The 22,355-nt window shown below is 43.6% G+C and overlaps 1 protein-coding gene across 1 annotated transcript in view; it reads left to right on the top strand.

Annotated features, from left to right (window-relative positions):
• LOC139747341 (uncharacterized) overlaps nucleotides 1-22,355 on the top strand; it is a 62,245-nt gene that overhangs the window by 37,312 nt on the left and 2,578 nt on the right. Inside the window, exons 2-5 of the mRNA XM_071659535.1 lie at nucleotides 7,174-7,461; nucleotides 17,274-17,407; nucleotides 18,178-18,327; nucleotides 22,113-22,249. Coding sequence (XP_071515636.1) covers nucleotides 7,176-7,461; nucleotides 17,274-17,407; nucleotides 18,178-18,327; nucleotides 22,113-22,249 — 707 coding nt within the window. The 5' untranslated portion in view covers nucleotides 7,174-7,175. The remainder of the gene's footprint in view (nucleotides 1-7,173; nucleotides 7,462-17,273; nucleotides 17,408-18,177; nucleotides 18,328-22,112; nucleotides 22,250-22,355) is intronic.

A 22,355-nucleotide genomic window follows, 5' to 3' on the forward strand; every position in this document is an offset into this window, starting at 1 on the left:
TAATCTCATAATTGCTAATCTTAATGATAATCATAACGTTAATTTTCATCTGATTTTTAATGTTCATTCAGTTGCTTATTCTCATGTAAAGGTTAATCTCTTTTCCTAACTATTAATGCTCGTCAAAAAAAAAAAACTAAACTAATTTCCACAAAGTAATCACCCTCTAATCGTTTATTATCTTTCCTTGTCTTATTTTACCCCCTAAACTATTAAATTTTGACCTACAGCAACTCTTCAGGCGAATATAAAGACCTCATATGACATTACTGGCTGAACAGTAAAGTATTCTCATCAGAATTGTGATTATTATCATCAAAGTGCTTTTCTTTGCCTGAATGCTTAAGTTTAACATGTTAGATTGAAAAAAACATAGGTACGTAGTTACTGAGAAGTTTTGATGTAGCTGGAAAATATAATATTAGACGTGGAAGTCCATGAATTATAAGTATACATACTGTATGTACTTATGACGGGCTGATAAATTCTGTTATGAGATCAATTTTTTATCTTTTCCATATTTGTTTGCTCGTCGCTTGGAATTTACATGAGACGAGATGAGGTGTCTAGCTAACAAAATGCCTTTCGCTTAAACTCACGTAACGTAACCTAACGTTACTACAGACGAATGTAACGTTAACTACCCAGGTTATTCCTTCTAGGGTTGGCAGTGTCAGCTGCTGAAATGTGTTCATCTCTCGCCCTGACCTAACCTAACCTAACCTAACCTAACCAAACCAAACCTAACCAGACCCGGATGACGGCGTTCCATTATCATAACGCTAACCACCTCATACATGACGTCATAACGCTGAGCACTTCATACATGACGTCACAAGGGTGAGCATTTCATACATGACGTCACAAGGATGAGCACTTCATACATTATAAGATATATTTGCTCTGACTTATTATTTCCAGCGCTCGTCCTTAACTAAAGCTGATTTCATCTAATGTTTCTATCCTTTGACATGGCCACATTATTATACAAGATGGTTTGATGGCGATTTTTCTCGATAAGAATAAAGATAAGAGTGCTTATGGTGCGGTGGAAATATAAACAATGATGGTGTATAACTTTGTTACCGTCGGGAAGGTCGAGTGAGGAAGTTTCGAAGCTTCGCGAGTCCCACCACATATGAACTATTTTCAGCTAGGTCGTAGTAAAGGGGTCCGTCTCCACGCCATCCGAACCACGCTTCAGTTCCTTTGCTCCGGTGAAGCTTTATGTATGGTACGTTTTCACGAATTTTCACCATTAGTTGCTATAAACACGTCCTGATAGCTAACAGAGACGATTTATTTGAAATATTTTTTTTTTCACTCGTTTACTCTATGGCAGAAACGTTAATTATTTACATATTCATTCGTTCTCAAATAATTACTGATCCTGAAAATTGTTCCGATTGCGTTCTTAGAATTTTTGCTTCATTCTATCATATGATGTTAGTAGTATCAGAAATATCTTCACGTATCAGCAAAACTACGTAACAATGGGTTGGCCACCAATGAACGACATCCACTCGATCCTGGTTTGTTTACATTGTGGGTATGCATCGCTGCTGCAGGTTTACCAATCATCAAAACAATAAATAAATCTCATCCATTAACCAAAGCCTTATTTGGATGGTAAACAAAGTGCTGGATTACATTTTCGCGTGTTGTTTTCAATTCATTGACGCTGACGGAGGATGTTTCTCCCACGTAAGGGGCTAAGCTTGGGAGTACTGTTGGCCAGCCTGGAGGAGAACTGTCAGCTGACCATATAGGCCTCGGCAAATAGCCAGTTGCCCGTGAAGCTCTGTGAGGAGTGGAGAGCAAGTCGTTTCCCAACAAGTATCGGTAACGCCGATTGCCTTAGTAAGTAGCTGTTGTCGTAGTCCAGTATTACAGTGATGCTGATTCGCTCCCGAGTGACGCGTGGACTTGTTTTGGGTGGTTTATGTTGGGCGTGGTACCCGAAGGGCGCCGGTTACTTTTGACTATAACTCATGTTTTGAGAGGAACTCTCCTCCCAGCGAATGATGCAAGATATCTAATAGTTGTAGACACTTCCACGGCCGTGGCGTATATTAGGGCTTGTTTCAACCATTTCATGCGGGTAAATGTCAGGTGCATTTGACCAAGTGTGTAATTTGAGTTAAATGGAAGGTGTAAACAGGAAGGAAGCAATATTTTCATTATCACACGCAAGAGAATTTATACGTTTATTACTTGTAAAGGAGGTTTATGAATGAAAGATCATGTAAACATGATGCCATATTGACATCGTATACCACCACAGCGTGATGCCATCTCGGCTCTGTCTCCCTTTAATGTTTATGATAAAGACAAGCGACGTTTAACATTAGGTAATTTTCGTTATTTGGTTTAGTTAATCTTTATGTGTGTTCGGCTTATTTTGTTGTAATAAAGACCTGATTTGATTTTTTTCCACCACTGTTTGAGATGGAAGAGATAATTATGACATCTGTTGTATGGCCTTTATTTTCACAGGAGCTAAAAAAAAAATAAAGCCACGGAGCGTTAATACACATACCCAGAACAGAACGTTTTTTTTTTTTTCCATGTTTGTGGCGAAGCATCTTCATCCGGGGCAGAGATCAACGGTCCTTTTTATCTCGGGATTCTAATTAATAGAATGAGAGATCGCGGAAATTAAAACCTCATTAGTGGTTCTTATGTGTTTTATATTTCCTCATTATCTTCTCCGTGTCATAATTTGTCTTGCACATGCCGTAATTTCCGCAGATCTTTGATGAGGTTCTGTGGAGTCTGCGAGGTGCTTGCAAGTGGGAGGGATGGAGGAGGGGACGAGGAGGTTAGTGATGCAAGCACAGAGGTGGGAGATGGGTGAGGGAAGTCTTAACCTGATCTTATAAGCTGACCTCTCAGTGCAATAGCACCCCCGCCCCCCCCCAGCCTCCACCCCCGAGACTAACCTTAGACAAACAGTACAAGTTCCTTAGACTTGGTTCGGAAAGTCTTGGTGTCTGTCCCTCGCGTCGCTCATCCCTTTTTCATCATTTAACTTTAGGATCGGCCTTACCTAATATACCCATGCATTGTTAGCGTCTGCACCTATTTTTTTTTTCCTTGAAATTCGAATTAGAATCTGAAGGTAGCTTACCACTGTCATGGTTTGTTTGGTTGAAGTTGAGGAGAAGCGGTGTCGCGCTTTCAAAGCGGCCCCATGTCAGGACACGACGCGTGTTGAGACTAAAAGGAGCTTTATGTTCTCTTCATGTCTAATTAATAAATTACTCCCCTGTTGATGCCGTCGTCTGTTGCCGTGAACCGGCTCATGGTCCACGTATCAACAGGAGGTTAGACATTATCAGAATGTGTTAGCGAATACTTGAAACAGAGGATGTGCAAGGAAATAGAGGAGTGGAGCACATCTCCAATGCGACTTACTTCGTGTGGTAGCTTGACTGCCAGCCTCCCAGCCTTTCATGTAGGTTTGTGTCGAATATCATAGCGTCGTAGGTCGAATCCGGAGGCCACTGTTCTTTCAGCTGACTAAAAGAGTTTGAAACCCTATGCAGACTTTTAAGGACTAGGAACATAGCGTTCGGGTAGGTTTATTGCGTTTGTGTTTACCACCGCTTTCTCATTTTTGCTTGATGGAGGTTGTTGATCATCTGATTAGATATCTCAAGTAATGGTTTGATTACCATTTTTTGCCCTAGTGTTTTATTTGTCACGCTACCAAATGTTGCTAAAGATTTTTTTTTTTTTTCATGTTATTTATGCCACTTAGATTTAGAATGAGTGATGTACTTAGCACGGTCATTTAAGAAAGTTTATTTGTTACAAGGAATAGTATTATTATGTACGTGAATGTTTAAAGTGTGAAACATTGTTTCCTTTAGTTTTATTGATTTGTTGATTGACGTGATGAAGCACTACTTTATTTAATGCGTCCATTCTTACTGCGGTTTAATGAAGTTTTATATTCGTTCATGATATTTAATTGTTGAATAAGTGGTTGCCTGCACTGTTGTTTTAAGTTTTATGGGATGGCTACTTTGTTGTTTGTTAGTTACATTAACTGATTTACTTTCATTACTTTTTTCATTTGTAAAGTTTCATGGTTTCATGGACTATTTGCTCTTGTCTAGTTTGATTTATAATCATTTGCCTTTGTCTAGTTTCATTTATGTTTCATTAGCTGCAGTGTGGCCCTCATTTGTATTCTTTAGTTTCATTAATTTCATTTTACTCTATTTTATTAGTTTCATTGACTACATGTTCATTTTGTGGCACACATTTAAGTTCTCTGCTTGTTAAATCGTTGAATTTATTGGGTGATTCATTTACCCAAATTGCTTTAATTCATAGGTTCATATTTTCTGTCATGCACTGACACTTGTAGAAAAAGTGGTACCAGTTCACCCCTGTGCGAAGCCAGACAAAACCCCCCCTTCCCCCAAGCCTTGATATAACTGAGCAGCCTGGAGGAGGGTAGACATTCAGAGGGAAGTCACATTTACCGTCAGCTGCGCATCACCACAGCCTCACCTAGCCTCTCCTGCCCTCCACCCACGCCACATTAATAACCCCCCCCCCCCTCCCACACACACAAGCACACACACACACACACACACACACACACACACACACACACACACACACACACACACACATTTCCTAATTAACTCTGACGTTGCAAATAAGAAGTGTTAGAAGGATGAGAGGAGGAGGAGGAGGAGAGCAGAGGAAGATTGAAGGTCATCAAGTTGTGTGTATGTGGCTGCAAGAAATGGTGTTTAGGAGTGATGTATGGCCTAAACGAAATAGGTTTTATGGACCGGGGTGCCGGGAGTGTATCGTGTACGCCGTGGTGGCCATGGATGCATGCACAGAGCAGGTATTTCTGCTTGAACTGGTGGTGAATACATTGATGCAGTATGTTGGTATTTGAAATATGTCGGATGTGTTAATTGAAGGCAGTGAAAGCCAGTGACACCGTGTACTAGACCCACCGAAATCACTTCGAAGTGCGGATATGGTTACAGAAATTAGTATTGATAACAATGATGGTGACGTGTTGCCTGTTATATTGTGAATATTTAACCGCATCCTTAGCAACTTGAAAACAATTTTCCTTTTTCCTGGTTTTGTTGGATTTTGAGGTAGCAAAATACATGCAGTGTTTTGTTATGCAACGTGCCTAGGGGGGAAAGTCTCCATGTCGACGATATAGTTGAAATATTCCCATATTTTCTCATGAGTATATCAGCAGTTGTGATTGGCTTGAAAGGTCCTGGAATAGATTTCTGAATGCTGGGTTTCGGTGGAAACTTTGAACGAATGATTGAGCTTGTGGCAGCCAAGTTGAAAACAGGTTTTGACAGTTTGTTGACTTCACATGAGCTTTTGGTTCGACATTTAGTTGACACTAAATCACTCACGATAACTACTCATCTAATTAGGAGGATTGTCTTGTACAAAATACCGTTCACAGTCATCCGACCGCTTCGTGGAGATGTGAAAATAATTAGGGCATCCAAATTTGCTGTTTTTAAGTCTCGCGCTGTTTTCGATGTAATTAGGTGATTGTGATGTCTGTTTTCGATGTAATTAAGTGATTGTGAAGTTTTTCGTACCGTCTGTGTCAAGTCTTGCCTAACCAGATCGGTAATTCGTCGCTGAATATAACAGGAAATTAGACTGGTTTGGTTGGTCTGAATACATGAACTCACATATCGTATTATGCGATGTTAAGTATAGCGAATGACGCTAAAATTATTTATAGGGCTCTTAAAGTTGAGGTTATATTGCGACCTTCGGCGAGAGAGTATTACCGTCAAATGACGAAGCAAAAACAGGGATCAGTCCCGTCCAAGAGATTTCTCGTTTTCTAAGGAATCCATCCTGCCCCTGCTGCTGATTGAAGCGCAGTCTTGAGGCCCTCGGACTCCTTGGTTTGGTTTGATGGTTTTTTATCTATGGCTTCAGGAACCCCCTTTGCAAAACAGGCCCGTGATTGTATGATATGATAATCACTAATGATTTAAATAATAAAAGTTTTACTTTATTTCATCTTTTATGTAGTCAAATCGGGTAATTTAGATTCTGATTTTATGAATTTTTTTTCACTAATTACTTTATTTGGTATCTACATGGTATCCATTTACCATAATTTCTGGAATTTATGTAGAGTAGTTAATTGGTAAGTTACATTTTGATTTACCGTGTCTTTTATTGATTACATTTCATTAGTTGACTCAAGTGTAATCACTTCATTGTTAAGTAAGTGTAATTATTTTTCAATTGATTCATTCCATCAGTTGCACAAGTTGCTATCCTTTTTGTTCCATCTGATTACATTGATTTAGTCATGATTTACGACTGTGTTTTTACGTTAAGTTCGTATGCTGTTCCAGTACACGTATTTTCGTTTACAAAGTTTAACTAATAACCTGGTTCATCTTTTTTTTTTTCTATTCAATCTTCTTTATTAAGTATACGTCTTTCGATAATGAATAGCCTCGTTAGAGAACATGATGTAGTATTGGGATGGCAGCTAGTAATACACGAAGTTAACTCGAAAGAGTTAACATTGTGATCCCTTATCTTCCACGTTCTTTAAGGAAGAGGTGATCTCGGGAGAGCTTGAAGTGAACCCTGACTTGTCTTGATATAGGTCAATCATTACTGGTAGTCACCGGGCATGTGTTTTGGAAGGAAGACCGTGTTTTCCTCTTCGTACCGAGAGGGAGTTGGATAGCCCTTCCTGCTAACCACTCCCCCACACCCCCCAACACCCTGTACTTACTTGACTCTCTCCTCATGGTGTCCAATTAGCCCTGACACTGTAAACAAGACGCGAGGGGAGACTGCAGGGGAAGGAGGGTTATCAGGTCAAACATGGGTGCAAGAAATTGGGTTTTAGTGTGATGGATGACTACAAAAAAAAATGCTTTGGACATATAAATTACTTTTATGAAGAACCATGGCCTCTTTATTTTTCTTTGTCCCCCTCGAAGTAAAGTTATGAAGAATTTCTGGCCTGTAGTACATCAAGCCTTGTCTGTAGAGTACTGTGATATGTAATGAATGGGGGGCACACCATGGTCTGTAGGTTGTGATTAATTGGTGTATGGCGGATAGGATTGTACGGTGAGGTGTTTGCATTACTGTAACGCGCTAGTCCTCCCTCTGCAGACATGATGAGTGATAACTCCTCCCAGAGGCAGAGCGACAAGGCCCAGGACACGAGCAGACGCCAGAAGCCCACAGACGCCAAAAGCAGCCACCTGGGGGAGCAGCAGGCCAGCCAGCAGCAGACGTGTCAACAGCCGGAACAGTCTTTTTCGCAGCAGCAACAGCAGGAGGCGAGCACGTCTCAGCAGACGACCCGCGATGAACAGCCACAGCAGCAGCAGCAGCAGCACCTGCAGTCAACACACTTCCCTTACACACCGCTGCAGTACCAGCAGCTGTTGAGCACAGGTGGGTCAGGTCAGGTCACGTCCGGCGAGCCCCACCATGCTGGGCTAGGTTGGGCGAGCCCCACCAAGCTAGGCTAGGTTGGGTGAGCACCACCAAGCTAGGCTAGGTTGGGCGAGCCCCAAGCTAGGCTGCGTCACATCAGATTCCATTAGGTTAAGTTGCGCACTGAGGCAAATCGGATGATGACAGTGGCGTAATAAAGCCTGTGTGCGTTATAAAGTCGGGTGCTCTCGTAACTGGCCGGTTCGGTAATCGCCCATGGTGGAATAATCAAAATTAATAACAGGAATTTATGGGAAGAATAGTTATTACGGAAGGATTACGGATAGGCAAGACACGAGTGAGTCCCACACCGGGCATTTAATCCAATTACCTTATATTTTCCAGTGTAGAGAAGTGCTAGCATTTGTAGCTTAGTGTCGGTAATAACACAGCGCCGTTAATGGAGTACTCGAGGAGTGAGGGGATTTGCTTTGAAAGTTGGCTATTGTGTCATACGATATAATCATCATTAAGAGCGGCCGGTCTTTGGGTTTTAGCTAAATAAGGCTATTTTTAGCCATCGATCTCAGGAATTTACTGATTCCACGCGTTTGTGCGCAATCCAAGGCAGGGATGACTCATTTTAACCTCTCTTGACGTAGATTCCCGCAGGGTGGAGTGGGTTTCACTCACCTTGTGACCAGATGTGGCATAGAGAAGCCAAGGGAACTGACTGAAGGTCCTTGTGTTCCAGTGTTACGAGACCACTTTAGATTTGTATTAAATAGTTAACAACAGTTGTCAGTGTCGAACGTGGATGTTCAGTAATCCAACAAGAATTATAGATGTATTTGATAAGTTTACAATATAGTTTACAATATAAGTTTATGAAGAAGCGGTATTTATCAGTTCTGTTTGTGTGATAAGGTCTGCGTCTGTCTTGGGGATTCTTCGCGTTAGTGGACGAGGTCTAGAATGTGCTTCTCCAAGGGGGGAAAAAACGTGAAGTATAAATTTTATGCGCACTTTGATTTTAACTGAGCGACAGTCCTTATCAGCCTAACTGTCGGGACGTATATGATGGTAGTTAGGAATAAAGAGGTTGTAATTTGTACCAGATTATCGCATACACTGGCATTATGATGATGATGATGATTATTATTATTATTATTATTATTATTATTATTATTATTATTATTATTATTATTATTATGTAGCCGCAGGAGTCCTTTTTATGGAGCTTCTTCAGCTTCGAGGCTGCCCTCCTGCAGAAGGGAAGTAAATTCCTGTCGAGTGTGGAGGTTCTCTAACAAGACTACACGTACTCATTTCAATCTGTTGACTGTGGTAGAGCCTTGCCGAAACTGGCACATCCTGCTCGCGGTTTAACGTAACACTTGCTCGCGGAGTCTGTGGTACGACACCTTCCCACATAATCATCCATCACCTGCGTTCCATGGTTTGAAAATCCTCCCATACACAGACTGTCGCATCACGGCACCTTGACACTGCGTAAAGCAACGACAGACATGCAACGCTCCATCACACAACTGGACCCGTGGCTCAGCCAGAAATGACCGTCCGCATCTTCACACAAGTCTTCAGTCATCCTCTTAAACCCCTGACAGACATGATTCCAACTCTCACCTCCCGTCACGTTGAATGACAGTCTCTCCCACTCAACACAACCAGCTATTCTGGGAAATCAAACCGAGTTCACCCCAATACCACAATCATAAACACCAAAGCAACAACAACAAAAAAAATTGCCCTAAGAACACAGATAAAGGACTTGAGCAAGACAAAGAATCCCAGGAGGGTGTCCTTTATATAAACAACCTGCTCCACATTAATCCACCTCTCTGGTCTGGTGATCCACCTAGGCAAAAGCAAATATAGAAAACCTCAGAGCACACAAAACAGAGCACGTAAAACACTGGCTGCCTGCCTAGCGACCATAAACACTCCTAACCTACACAGCTAAACAAAGATCCTCCAATTACGATCCCGCCTCAGTATGCTTGGCACTCGGTAGCATTAGATTCCACCCATGGAAACCACTCCATAACTAACCACTAGTCCCAAACTGAAAGGGATAAAGCTTATCCCATCTTTACACTTGGACAACTTGTAATCACAGATCCCCACCCCAAGCAGAGACCGCTAACGCCACTTTCACGAAGAAATGACACGACAAGCACTAAATCACCACCAGTCGGCCAGACATGCACCCTACCGAAACCAAGCTCCCTAGACATAGACGAGTTATGCTTTCTTGATCTTTACCGCCGCTCAGCTAACACTTCTGGTCGTCATGCATTATTAATTTCGCCTACATAGATCTTGTAAAGTTATGGTTCTTAACTCCAAATCAACGAAGTAATGACATTACGATTTGATATTTCGATCATTACAATCAGAATAGGTTTCGGTAAAGTTGAAATTAGGTTAAGGTTAGCATAAACAAATCGTTGTTTGTATTTGTCTTGATATAAGAAATTTAACACCCTTTTTACTTCCGATTTAAGTCTGGGTTGGTTAGCTTGAACAAAGGAAATGGATGATGTAAGGTAAGATATGTGAACAATGTATTCTATCTTAAGTTCTACTAGCCTACAGAACTGTTTGTATGATAGTTAAGTTCCTGTATAAAGCCCTTGAGTCTTTGTTGAATGTATCTTGTATACATGCATGTAGAATGCCATTTTCGAGCCAGAATGGCGAGTTAGAATTGAAGATATGATAGAACTTCCCAGTGACTTAGACCAACAAGGATAGAATAGTAGATTTTATCCAGTAGGTTGTATGTCTTCCACTTTATTATTACATTAACATCTCGTTCATCGTCGAGCATTTTTTTTTTTTTTTTTGTTCTCTTGTTCTACTAATTTTAGATCTGTTTTAGATGTCTTGAGTTATGATAGGCATGCTCCTTCTACAGCGCCATCTTCAGATCACGAAATCCAGCGCCGCCCATGTACTGTGTTGGCGCTAGGGGTTCCAACCTTATATACCCAGCCCTCAGTAGAGGCCACATTATGTGAGGTTATGCGATCCATATTAGCCGTCCCTCGAGCCGGGATATCCCAGAGTAACGAGCAGGTCTGGTGCCTCTGATCATCCTACTTTGGGGATCTGGAGTACGAATAAGTAGACCACGGGTGACAGCCGGGGGCAAATGGATGGCTCAGTGGTGCAGTTTAAGGCGATGTGGAAAATGATCTTGTGTGTGACTGGGTTCGTGTCTCCCTCTCCACGACTCGCGTCTTTACGTATGGTTAAGATTTTCGTTTTTTTTTTTTTTTTTATTTTCCAAAAGAAGGAACAGAGAAGGGGGCCAGGTGAGGATATTCCCTCAAAGGCCCAGTCCTCTGTTCTTAACGCTACCTCGCTATCGCGGGAAATGGCGAATAGTGTGAAAGAAAAGAAACATATATATATATATATATATATACAGTGTATCAGAGGGTTTTTAGAGTTAACACTGGTATAGGCAAGAATTCAGTTTACCGGTGTTCTAGTAACGATAAATTACAGTTATCGGTAACAGCGGAATTTATTGGTTATCGGTTACAGTGCCGTGTGCTGGTATGGGTGACAACATAAACTTGGTATCGGTAACAACGTTAACAAGCGCTCGTTGCTGTAACAAGGTTAATTAATTCAAGAAAGGTGATGATATATTGCACTGCAATGCGTAGTCGACTACCAGTGCCCGTGATTAGTATTACACACACACACAGTATATATATATATATATATATATATATATATATATATATATATATATATATATATATATATATATATATATATATATAAGATATAGACAGAGCCCCACCTGTCTTAGGTTTCTGTCTCCCGGCGGTTGCGAACGGGAACATGGCACAAGATGTCGGGAAAAGAAGGTGTTTTGGAGGAGGGCGGCCGGATGCACGTGCTGTGTCGACACGTCACACCATCCGATGGGAAACGTCGCTCACCGTTGTATAAGGACCCCCCGGGGGGGGGGGGGGGGGTGGCGTGCCCCGCCCCGTGCGTAAAACTCCCGAAATAAACTGAAATTTCACCAGGAACTGACGAGCGTAAGTAAACATACGCTAGTGTGTGTGAGGGAATTATTTATCTAATTATTGTTATTATTATTATCATTATTATTGTTATTATTATTATTATTATTATTATTATTATTATTATTATTATTATTAATATTGTTGTTGTTATTGTTATTAGGGAGGGATTAACAGTGGTGAGTACCACTGGACTACAACCTCTCTCTCTCTCTCTCTCTCTCTCTCTCTCTCTCTCTCTCTCTCTCTCTCTCTCTCTCTCTCTCTCTCTCTCTCTCTCTCTCTCTCCATGAGTTTGATAATGATAGGAATCTGGATTATGATGATATACACTGGTAGCTTATATGAGAAATCGTATACGTTATACCTAGTGTAACTTCCTTAACCTTTTCCTGGTATACTTGAACTCGTAACAATAGCGCGATCTTGTCACAAGGGTTACAGCAGAATCTATTCTCCTACGAGGGAATCACATTTTGTAGATCAGACGCTCCCAACAAAAGAAATGACAAGAAAAGCAAGAGAGAAGAAAATAATGTGATGCAACACAATTGACCGTATGACTAGGAGAGAGAGAGAGAGAGAGAGAGAGAGAGAGAGAGAGAGAGAGAGTAGCAGATTGGCATGACAAAAGAAGTGTGACATCTGAGCTGTCGGGTGGTAAAGATACGAGATGGCGCTGAACACACGGCCGCCATGAACCGCTACGTTAAGCAGCACTCGCTACAAAGGCCGCTATTGTGTGTCTGTCAGCCACACGTCGCCTTGCCGTATTGGCAACAAGTGAAGCAGGATTTATTGAATTGGACGATATCAGATGTTCATATGACTCGGGCGTCGCTCGTATGACCCGAGGGGTGCGAGGGGTCGTGGTCCAGAGAATGAACACTTCTTAGCAGACAACTTACGACAACGTTGGTCGTCAACCATCGACTCGTTTTCTATGAGGTGGATCAGAGCGGGGGGGGGGAAGGGTGTTTATATTCACAGCTTCACCTGATTCATTGTTATTCGTCTGATTCGTTATGTAGATCATTAATCATGGGGATGATTACGAGAGCTTGCGATTGATCGTCCTCTTATATACGTTTTGATTCGTCGCACAAAGATCAGTTGGCCATGCAACGCGCGACCGTTGCGTGCGTCCATGCGTCATCCTTTGTCCGAGGTGCCCTTGGCCATCGCACATCTCGCACAATTACCCTGCTCCCACATGCGTTACGCCTGCTCTCATGCGTTACCCATGCTCTCCTGCGTTATCCTGCCCTCACACACGTTACCGTGCATTTACTTTGCGTCATACCTGCTGTCGCGTGCGTTACCCTACTCTCGCGTGCGTCAGCTTATTCTCACACGCGTTACCTTGCCTTCACATGCGTTACCCAGCTCGAAAATTAAGCTTTCCCCACTTATGTGGAAACCATCACGACTTCCACTTCTGTGTCAGTCACACTAATATTACATACAAATTGCACGGGCAGCTGGGGCCCTAATCAAGGCCATCCTATTAACGCTATATATATATATATATATATATATATATATATATATATATATATATATATATATATATACCCTAACCTGAGCCAGGTACCCGTTTTATCCACGAACCCCTAGAGATGAATGAACAGCTGGGTTGACTGTGGACCGATTGCCGCAGCCAGGATTCGACCCTATTCGCTCGACCCTGGGCGGCGGGGCCCGTGAATGCGTCATGGTCAGGAACGCTAACCAGCTACACCACCACCTCTGCCTGATCCTGTTTATCCTCAAGACAACTCACCAACGCGACGACTTGACTTCCAGAATCGAGATGATATGTGACCTTGTGTAAAGGGAGTATGAAATATATCAGAACGAGTTACAAACACCAGATCAAAACCCTATAGAAAATGTGATGTGACGCCCCAGGATGTCTGCAAAGAAAATGACACATCACTCTATCATTAATGGTAAGCTACCCAAAATTCTGAGACTGTATCTACGTTTTCCATCTACCGGATATATATTTACCGTATGAAACGATGTAAGCTCATGTAATGGACCAACTTCGTAACAATTTAGGCCATAATTATATGGCAATTTCGGTCAAAGAGCATTTGCGACCTCCGTAATCCTTTGGCGCTACCGCTCACAGGGTGAGCAATGGGGTGCACGGTTGAGCGGTGACTGCTGGTGGCAAACACGCGAATCTTCAAGGAAAGAAAATCTCGTATTTCACCATATATATATATATATATATATATATATATATATATATATATATATATATATATATATATATATATGTGTGTGTGTGTGTGTGTGTGTATATTGTTAATGGGATGGCCTAGCTATGGGTCTCAGGAGCCCGTATCGTCTCGGTTACCATACAAAGAACCATCTGCCATTCCTGAATGCTTCAAGTTGATGCCTCTGGCTTGACTTGGACTACCTTGGCGACGCGACCTACGAAACTATGAGAATCCTATGCTTGGCGAGGGTCGCAAAGGGTCATGGAATGACCTTCAGCCTTCGATAAACACAAGTGGTGAAGACGATTCGTTTTGCTGGTCTAATTTGACCTTCGTGACCCCGATATCCATAGCATTGGGTGGACAGACCCCGGCTAAAACCACGGAAGAAGTGACGAAGACTATATTCCCCTGGGTAGCGTAGAGCGTCGTAAGTGTCTTGTATACACCTGGTCCTGTCGTAAATACCTGGAGGTATTCCTAATTACTCGGAGGAGGGTTATGACGACTGGTGGCGGCCTTAACTACCCTGGCTGGCGAAGAGCCTAGATCACTAATGATGAAACAGGATTGATAAAAAACAACCCTGTTCTCTCCGTGAGCATAAGGGTAGGTAACAGCTGTAGGGAAAGTCTTCGTGGAAATATTTAGGTTCGTTTTAGGAAAAAAAAAGAGTTTGGAAAAGTTAACCCCCCCAAAAAAAAATAAACTTTTACCCCAGGTATTGATGGCAGGCCAGCTGGACAGTATCGTATTTGTTCCAACAAAACAGTGAGAAATGATCAAATATTTGTACGAATATAACGTGGCATCTGATTACATCACCTCAGGAAAACACCTTTTTAAATTCGTGGACTAAAACGGGCAAATTTTGAAAATATATTATTAACATATTACAAACTCCTATGTACCTGATTTTAATTGAACTAGATGATTATTTGTTTGTCCATTTGTATATCGGTATCGGATCTGTTAATCGTGATTTGTACGAAACCAGTAATTGTTGTATTTGCTCAGTAGTGGTGTCTATTTTAATAGCTTTTTTCTATAAATAATTTAGTTCATTCGAAAAGAGAAGGGTATGTAGTCTCTTCCAGCAATCAAATGTTAGTGTGTCAAACTATGAGAATGTCGCTCAATGAGTTAAGTCCAGTAATGATTGACACTCACAAGAATGCTGAACTTCGTGGATTGCTCGATAGATTTTTATGGAAAATTTGATGACAGTTTTCACCGTATGAATAAGAATGAGCATGAAACTAGTTGATGATACATTTGACTCATAATGAGATCATGGGTTAAATGTGTTGATATGGTTGATATATTCCTACTTTAACACTGAAAAGACACAGGATACAACACATGGTAAAGATAATTCTTTCAAAAGTCGTTTATCATTAGTATTTATCATTAGTGTTTATTGTATATGTTTTATATTGCGTTCCCCAGACCACTTTCCGTAACGGGAGAAATACGAAAATAATTTTACATCTTTGAGTGTATTGGGTCATACATTATCATCTTAATTATGCGGAGGTATTTAGCGTAATTATAAGTTCAGATTATCTGCTAACTTTAATGATGACAAATATATAAACGTGTGAATTACGAATCCTAGATAAACGATGTCCCGTTTTCTAGGTAACAACATTCCTGAACCCACGATATTTTGGCCACGATTTTTAAGCCGTGGTGTCGTCTTGTTGAGAGTGCAGACCTAACCGTGCGGTGTGTGTGTATCCCTCAATGTCGAGTTCTGTATTGCATTTAAAATCCTGTGAGTGTGTCGGGACCCCGCCTGGTGGTGTAGCCAAAGCCCGGCGCTTTGTGTGGCCAGAAATCACAGCTATCGTGTGGCCAGAAATCACAGCTATCGCGTGGCCAGAAAGCTAAGACGTGTAGTAATACAGGAGGGGGAGATTATATAGGATACTTGATGGTCCATGACGTGTGTATCTATCCTGGAGGACGGTAGTGCTGCCCTCTCTATATAGATGTTTATATAGATGTCTATATAGGACAGTTAAGTCAGAAATGGCGTACGCGTGAGCTATATTGATTTTCGTTGTGTAAGATGACGTCACGTAAATTCTAGTCATGCCCAGCGGAATTGCTTTGTGTTTCTTAATGGTCATTATCAAGAGTTCTAATTCTTCCTTGTTCAAGGTCAAGCATCCTTGTTGTTCCTTGTGACAAGCGCAGCTCAAGGTCCACCTCGCCTACCAGCAAGTTCAGTTATGCTCTTGTGTAAAATGTGCAGTTAGTGAATCACAGGATTACATCATAGAGTCCGGTGTTCTTCTGCCTGTGAAATGTTTCATGAGGGTCGAAGACACAGGTTCGAATCCTGTGTGCGGCCGTAGGTCCACAGTCAGTCCAGCTGTTCATCCATCCCTAGGGGTTGGTCGATAAAATGCGTACCTGGCTCAGATTCAAGCATATGTATAGCTAATGGGATGGCCTTGTCTAGGGCCTCAATCGCCCGTGCCGTCTCAGCTAACATATAAAAAAAAAAGAGTAAGTAGTACACAATACAGTATGCCCTTAAGAATATACTGATCTGATGCATATTTAGGTCTCGCCCGAACACGGACAGATGAAGTCACACGAGCGGTGGGTGGGTAGCCAGTCTCCACACCTGGAGCCAAAGAACCCAGGGGCCACGGAACTGGAGACTCCTTGAAGTCCTCTTCCTTGAAGTCTTATTGAAGAGATGAGTTACCGCTAATACTAAAGACATTGGGCCGGGCGCGTACATTCAGCGGCTCCTTTGATATCGATACGCTGGTGTATGCGAGGTATTCCACAACTCAACAACACCTGGGCATGCGTGACCTTGGACTCTTGGACCTATCGTTCCCTAATAAGTCATGCTCGTGACCTTTGATCCCTATTGGTAGGGAATATTCTCTGAACATCTGCCGATACCTGTGCCAAAATATTTTTTTGTGCACGGCCCTTCGACGTGGTGATGAAGAGAGGCCGTTGAGTATAATAAGATCAATACTATTGATGTGGTTAGACGGGTGCATCCTGCATCACGTGAGGTCATGGGTCGTTTGTGGCACCCTCTGGCCTCGGACGTCTCTCCAAAGTGGGAGCTAAGGAATGGTGGCGACAGCGACTGTGATCTTGAAGGCAGTAAGAAAATTAAGCAAACTAATATATTTTGGTTTCATGATTTCTATTGATTAGATGTATCAGAGTGCAATATTTAGGTATTGACTGAGTGTGTTATTGACGATGTGATCTCCCACGTGAGTGCGTTACTGACGATGTCATCTCCCACGTGAGTGCGTTACTGACGATGGATGATCTTCCGCATGAGTGCGTTACTGATCTCCCGCGTGAGTGCGTTACTGACGATGGATGATCTTCCACGTGAGTGCGTTACTGACGATGGATGATCTTCCGCATGAGTGCGTTACTGATCTCCCGCGTGAGTGCGTTACTGATCTCCCGCGTGAGTGCGTTACTGATCTCCCGCGTGAGTGCGTTACTAACAGTCATGTTGTCGCTCGGGCAGGGGGAGCAGGGGGCATGATGGTCCCGGGCGCCAGCGCCACCACACTGACGCCTCCCACAATGCGCCTCCCAGCCTACTCCCTCATGGCCCTGGACGCCTTCAAGCACCACCACCATCACCACCACCACCACCAGGTGAGGTCCTCATTTATCTCATGAACTTGTAGGCTCGGTCCCTCCCGGTGTTGCATTCTTGCATGACGAGAGACGACCTGCTTCCCCTTCAACATCTGTTGATATACTCCCAAAGTGACATTTATTATCATTATTATTATTATCATTATTATTATTATTATTATTATTGTTGTTGTTGTTGTTGTTGTTGTTTTTGTTATTATTATTTGAGAGAATGTGAAGTGGGGACCTTCCTTTTCACCTGTATTATGACACAGGAGATCAAGACCCATTAAGATTTGAGAAAATGATCGTATTAATAGTCTCTCACCAAACCTTTATGGAGTATGTTAATGGTTTATGTAAGTCACCCATTTTGAAGGTCTACCTTCGTATTGTCTTCACTGTATACTGACTTTGTCTGAACAGATACGGGTGTTTGTGATGTTGTATGGCCAGAGCTGTGATCATGTTGTCTTTGCCTATTGTATGAAGCGGGTGACATGTGAGTGCTGTGTTTACGTATGTCATGTTGTGCTTGCTGAGTGCGGGAAGCTAATGCAATACGAGTCATATTGTCTTTAGAATACGTTGTGCTTGTGTGAAGCAAGCGATGTATGCTTGTGATCCAAACAAGACTTAACTCTTCACGTTTTCTACCCTCGTCTTCTTCCTCGATGAACCACCTAACCGAACCCGCCCACGGAACGCGCGTATGTGTGTGTGCGCGTGCGTCACCCGACTGAACCTACCTGCCTATGGAACGCACGTGTGCGTACGTGTGCGTTCAGGGCGGAGGCGGAGGCAGCACCAGGAAGGCCCGATCCTCTTACACGTTCCAGCAGCTTCAGCAGCTGAACCGACGGTTCCTGAGGACCATGTACCTGGCGCAGCACGAGCGGGGCGAGCTGGCCGCCATGGTCGGGCTATCCCAGACGCAGGTAAGGGACGTCCGCCCACGTCATGCAACGCCCACCTGGGGATGTGCATGGGAGGATATAGGGAGCTGCACCCGATTTTAGTCGTAGTGATGATGAAGATAAGGTGGCTGACATAGCTCAGGCCAGATAGAGCGGGTGGGACCATTCCATATGATGACCTGATTTAGAGGTGTGGCTCACTTCTTCAGCAGCCTGTGTGGATGTGGTTGGTGGGCGCAATGGGTTGGGTCACTCGTGTTTGTGTGTGTGTGTGTGTGTCTAGGACATCGATGGACAGTTGTCAGGTAGATGCCACATGACAGTTCCGTCACGCATGCCTATAAAGCAAGCATTCCTCATGAAGGACACACACACACACACACACACACACACACACACACACACACACACACACACACACACACACACACACACACACCATTCCAGGGTTGAGAGCGATGCAGGTAGAGGAGGATGTGAGGCGGTGGTGATGATGTCGTCTCACTGGTATTGGTGTCAAGGATCGTGGTGGGGGGGAGGGGGGGATGTCACCCCCATCCTGGAGAGAGAGAGAGAGACCCCCCCCCCCCCGGTCGAGGTCTTCCAGGCGGAAGCTGTCTTCTCATGGCCGCCGCCTGGAAATCCAGAATGTTTCTTCCAGACACCTCTGGAACCCACACCACATGGAGAGTCTGGTGACGCTGGTATAAGGTAAGTAAAAGGTAAGATGTCCCTTACTGATGGACGGAGTGCGTGGAACGCAGGAGTGAGTAAGCTTGGAGGAATGGAGAGGGAAGTTGGCTTCATGTAGGTTTTGGAGGGAGCGTAAAGGGCGCGGACTTGGAGGATCTGTGTTGTGGACGGCCTAAGTGGATTATCCTAAGTGGAAATTGATATACCCTCCACATAGTGTATGTGTGTGTGTGTGTGTGTGTGTGTGTCCATTCTTGACAGAGTGTATAGCACCAGCTTATTATTACAACCATTATTGTGATTTCTGTTTAACATGTCAAGTTTCTGGATCCTGAGAACATTTTGGAAATCCTCACACACAGACGACCATTGGCCTTCAGCCACCAGATGGCAGGAGTAACATGGGCAGTGCCTCGGCCTTCAGCCACCAGATGGCATGGGTAACATGGACAGTGCCTCGGCCTTCAGCCACCAGATGGCAGGAGTAAGATGCTTGGTCGTCCTCTTATGCGTGTTCTCGATATACAGGACGCTTGGGTCTGCCTCCCCCCGTCCTTATAGAAGCCAGAGCCCCTCCAGTACGCAGGAGGAGGAGGAGGAGGACACGTTTACTCCCTCCCACCTGTCTTTTCTCTCAGCCACCAGAGGGTCAAGTTCCTCAACACTAAAGAATCACAGTGGTCGCGGGTCATTGATCAACAACAGTGCTTGAGGGTCATTGATCAACCACAGTGGTAGCGGGTCATTGATCAACCACAGTGCTTGAGGGTCATTGATTAACCACAGTGGTAGCGGGTCAATGATTAACCAGATTAACCGTTCAAGAAATTCATAATTGTGAACCATTTGTCTTTATTTTATGATTTACTTATCTCTTCCTTTTCCAAGTGGGGAATTCTACCGGTAGATTCGTGGAGGAAAGGAGAGTCCTTTAATTTAACTGTTCCAGGAGGACAAAGTAGAGTTTTGTATATATTTATTTGGCACCGAGATTGTACTTGATTCGCGGATAATTGGGTCAAGATCTGCATTTGCCGTGTTATATATATATATATATATATATGAGACGGGTGTATAGTCTCTCTCTCTCTCTCTCTCTCTCTCTCTCTCTCTCTCTCTCTCTCTCTCTCTCTCTCTCTCTCTCTCTCCCCTCTCCCCCATCTGGGACCGGGTGCGACGATGCTGTATCCCGTTCGTTGAAATGAATGTAATTATGATAATCACATGACGGCCTCGTCTTGTCGGTTCTTCCCTGCATTGTCTTGCCAGAAGCAGTACCCTCTCTCCAAACCCACTCCCTCCCCACACCACCCACCCACACCCACTCCCGGTCTAATTACCCTCTCCCACCCCACCCATGTTGGGCATCTCTTGAGGTGTCAGTTCCAGCACTTGATTCCAGCTTTCAAACACAGTTTATTCCTGTACGACCACTTTATTCCCTTTCTCTAGTAGAATATTCCTCATAGATCTGACCACTTTGTTCCCAGTCCTCTTTGATTTATTCTCTTTTGAACGTTGTTTTTTTTCCTATTCTGTAGGAGTTTATTCCTCGTACTTACGAACACTTTATTCCTAATCTTCTTTAGTTTATTTTCCTTCGAACACTTCATTCTCATTCTTATGTACTTCATTCTTGTTTCTTTCCTACCCTTTTTCTCCTTCCTTCACTTTTCTTTCAGGTGAATTTGTATCTTGAAGTTTCATTCTTCTAGTTAGCTACAGTCATAAATAATCTGTACATAAAGATTATCTGTTTCTAGTTTTAGGCCATAATTTGTGTGTATGCCACATTCCACTGAGTCACTTCAGCAGGTTTATAAAGTAGATTGATCGACGTCAGAAACACAAAGTCCCAAAAAAAAGAAACAAGAAAAATACGTTTATGAACAAATGTGTCCCATTTTTTGCGCGCATTTTAACGTGTAGACCCCGTTCTTTATGAGATATTTCAAGTATTTCCTTGGTATTAAGGTCGTTTTCTGGGAATCCCCTCCGTGTGTGTGTGTGTGTGTGTGTGTGTGACAGTCGTGAATGCGAGGTCTGGTGGAGGCGTTGACTTACACAAGCCAGTAGGGTGGAGACGGGAAGCTGGTAATTACCTGCTAATTACCCACACCTTACGATGTGATACCTGACGCCTCCCGGGTCTGTGGTGCAGCATAACTCTCTTGATCTGCTTATCTCTTATCTCTCTCTCTCTCTCTCTTTGTCTTAATACATTTCGTGTGGTACATTAAAGATGAAGAGAAGCCTGTGTCTTGCGACACGACACTGGCTGCCATTTAGGTACACGAACAAGAGTGGTTGATGCCGTCTGTATACAGATGGCTCCTTCACTTACCCTCGTCTTCAACAGACGACCCCTCTACTACACCCACGTCAACCCCATCTTCCATTATGACTCTATTGATTAAAAACTGTAATGACCCCTCTTTCCCTTTTTCCCTTCCTCCTCTCCCCTCTTATGCAGTGGATGTTTAGCTCCCCGGGTGAGAATTGCATTTAGATATTTTGTATCTCGAGTGTTCGTGACGGGACGACCCTCGAGCTTGAACGGTACGACCCTTGAACCTGACGGTACGACCCGTGAGCTTGGAGAGGGTCGTGAGCTTGGGGAGGGTCAGACCAGAAGCCAAATAGACGTACGGGAGGGTCGTACCGTCATGCTTTCACGGTCGTATCTTTGTGCAGGACGGGTTCAGGGAGGTGGTGTGGCGTTGTATGGGTTTACCTGCCAGTCCGTCACCTGGACGGAGGGAGACGCCTGCAGCGTCGTACGTCATCAGAGTAGAACGCATCTGGACTCGATCGTGCACGAAAGCTTACCTACCTGTCCTTCGCACACGACAGCCTACCTACCTGTCCTTCGCACACGACAGCCTACCTACCCACACCCAGTGTAGCGGCACTTGTGTCCTTGGTCATTCCTCCCTGTGTCTCCTTCTCCTCCTCTTCTTCTTCCTCCTCGCCTCCTCCTCCTCCTCCTCCTCCTCCTCCTCCTTCTCTTCTTCTTCTTCTTCTTCTTCTTCTTCTTCTTCTTCTTCTTCTTCTTCTTCTTCCTCGTGATGGTGGTGGTGTCGACGACCGGTGACCATGTCGTCTCTCCTCAGGTGAAGATCTGGTTCCAGAACCGCAGGTCGAAGTACAAGAAGCTGATGAAGGCGGCCAACCAGCGCCTGGATCCCGACTTCGGGGACGATGACCTCGCCTCTCCACCCTCCAGCAAGCGGAGGCACCTACTGCGCAGGTCACCACGCACTCGACCTTGTTTGTCGTGTAGCCTCACACTCTACTTAGTTGGTCATGCAGTCACTCACCGTTTGTCGCGTATTCTGCTTTGTTGAAGATGATAA

The sequence above is a fragment of the Panulirus ornatus genome, chromosome 68, assembly GCF_036320965.1.
Source record: "Panulirus ornatus isolate Po-2019 chromosome 68, ASM3632096v1, whole genome shotgun sequence".
Classification (NCBI taxonomy): domain Eukaryota; kingdom Metazoa; phylum Arthropoda; class Malacostraca; order Decapoda; family Palinuridae; genus Panulirus; species Panulirus ornatus.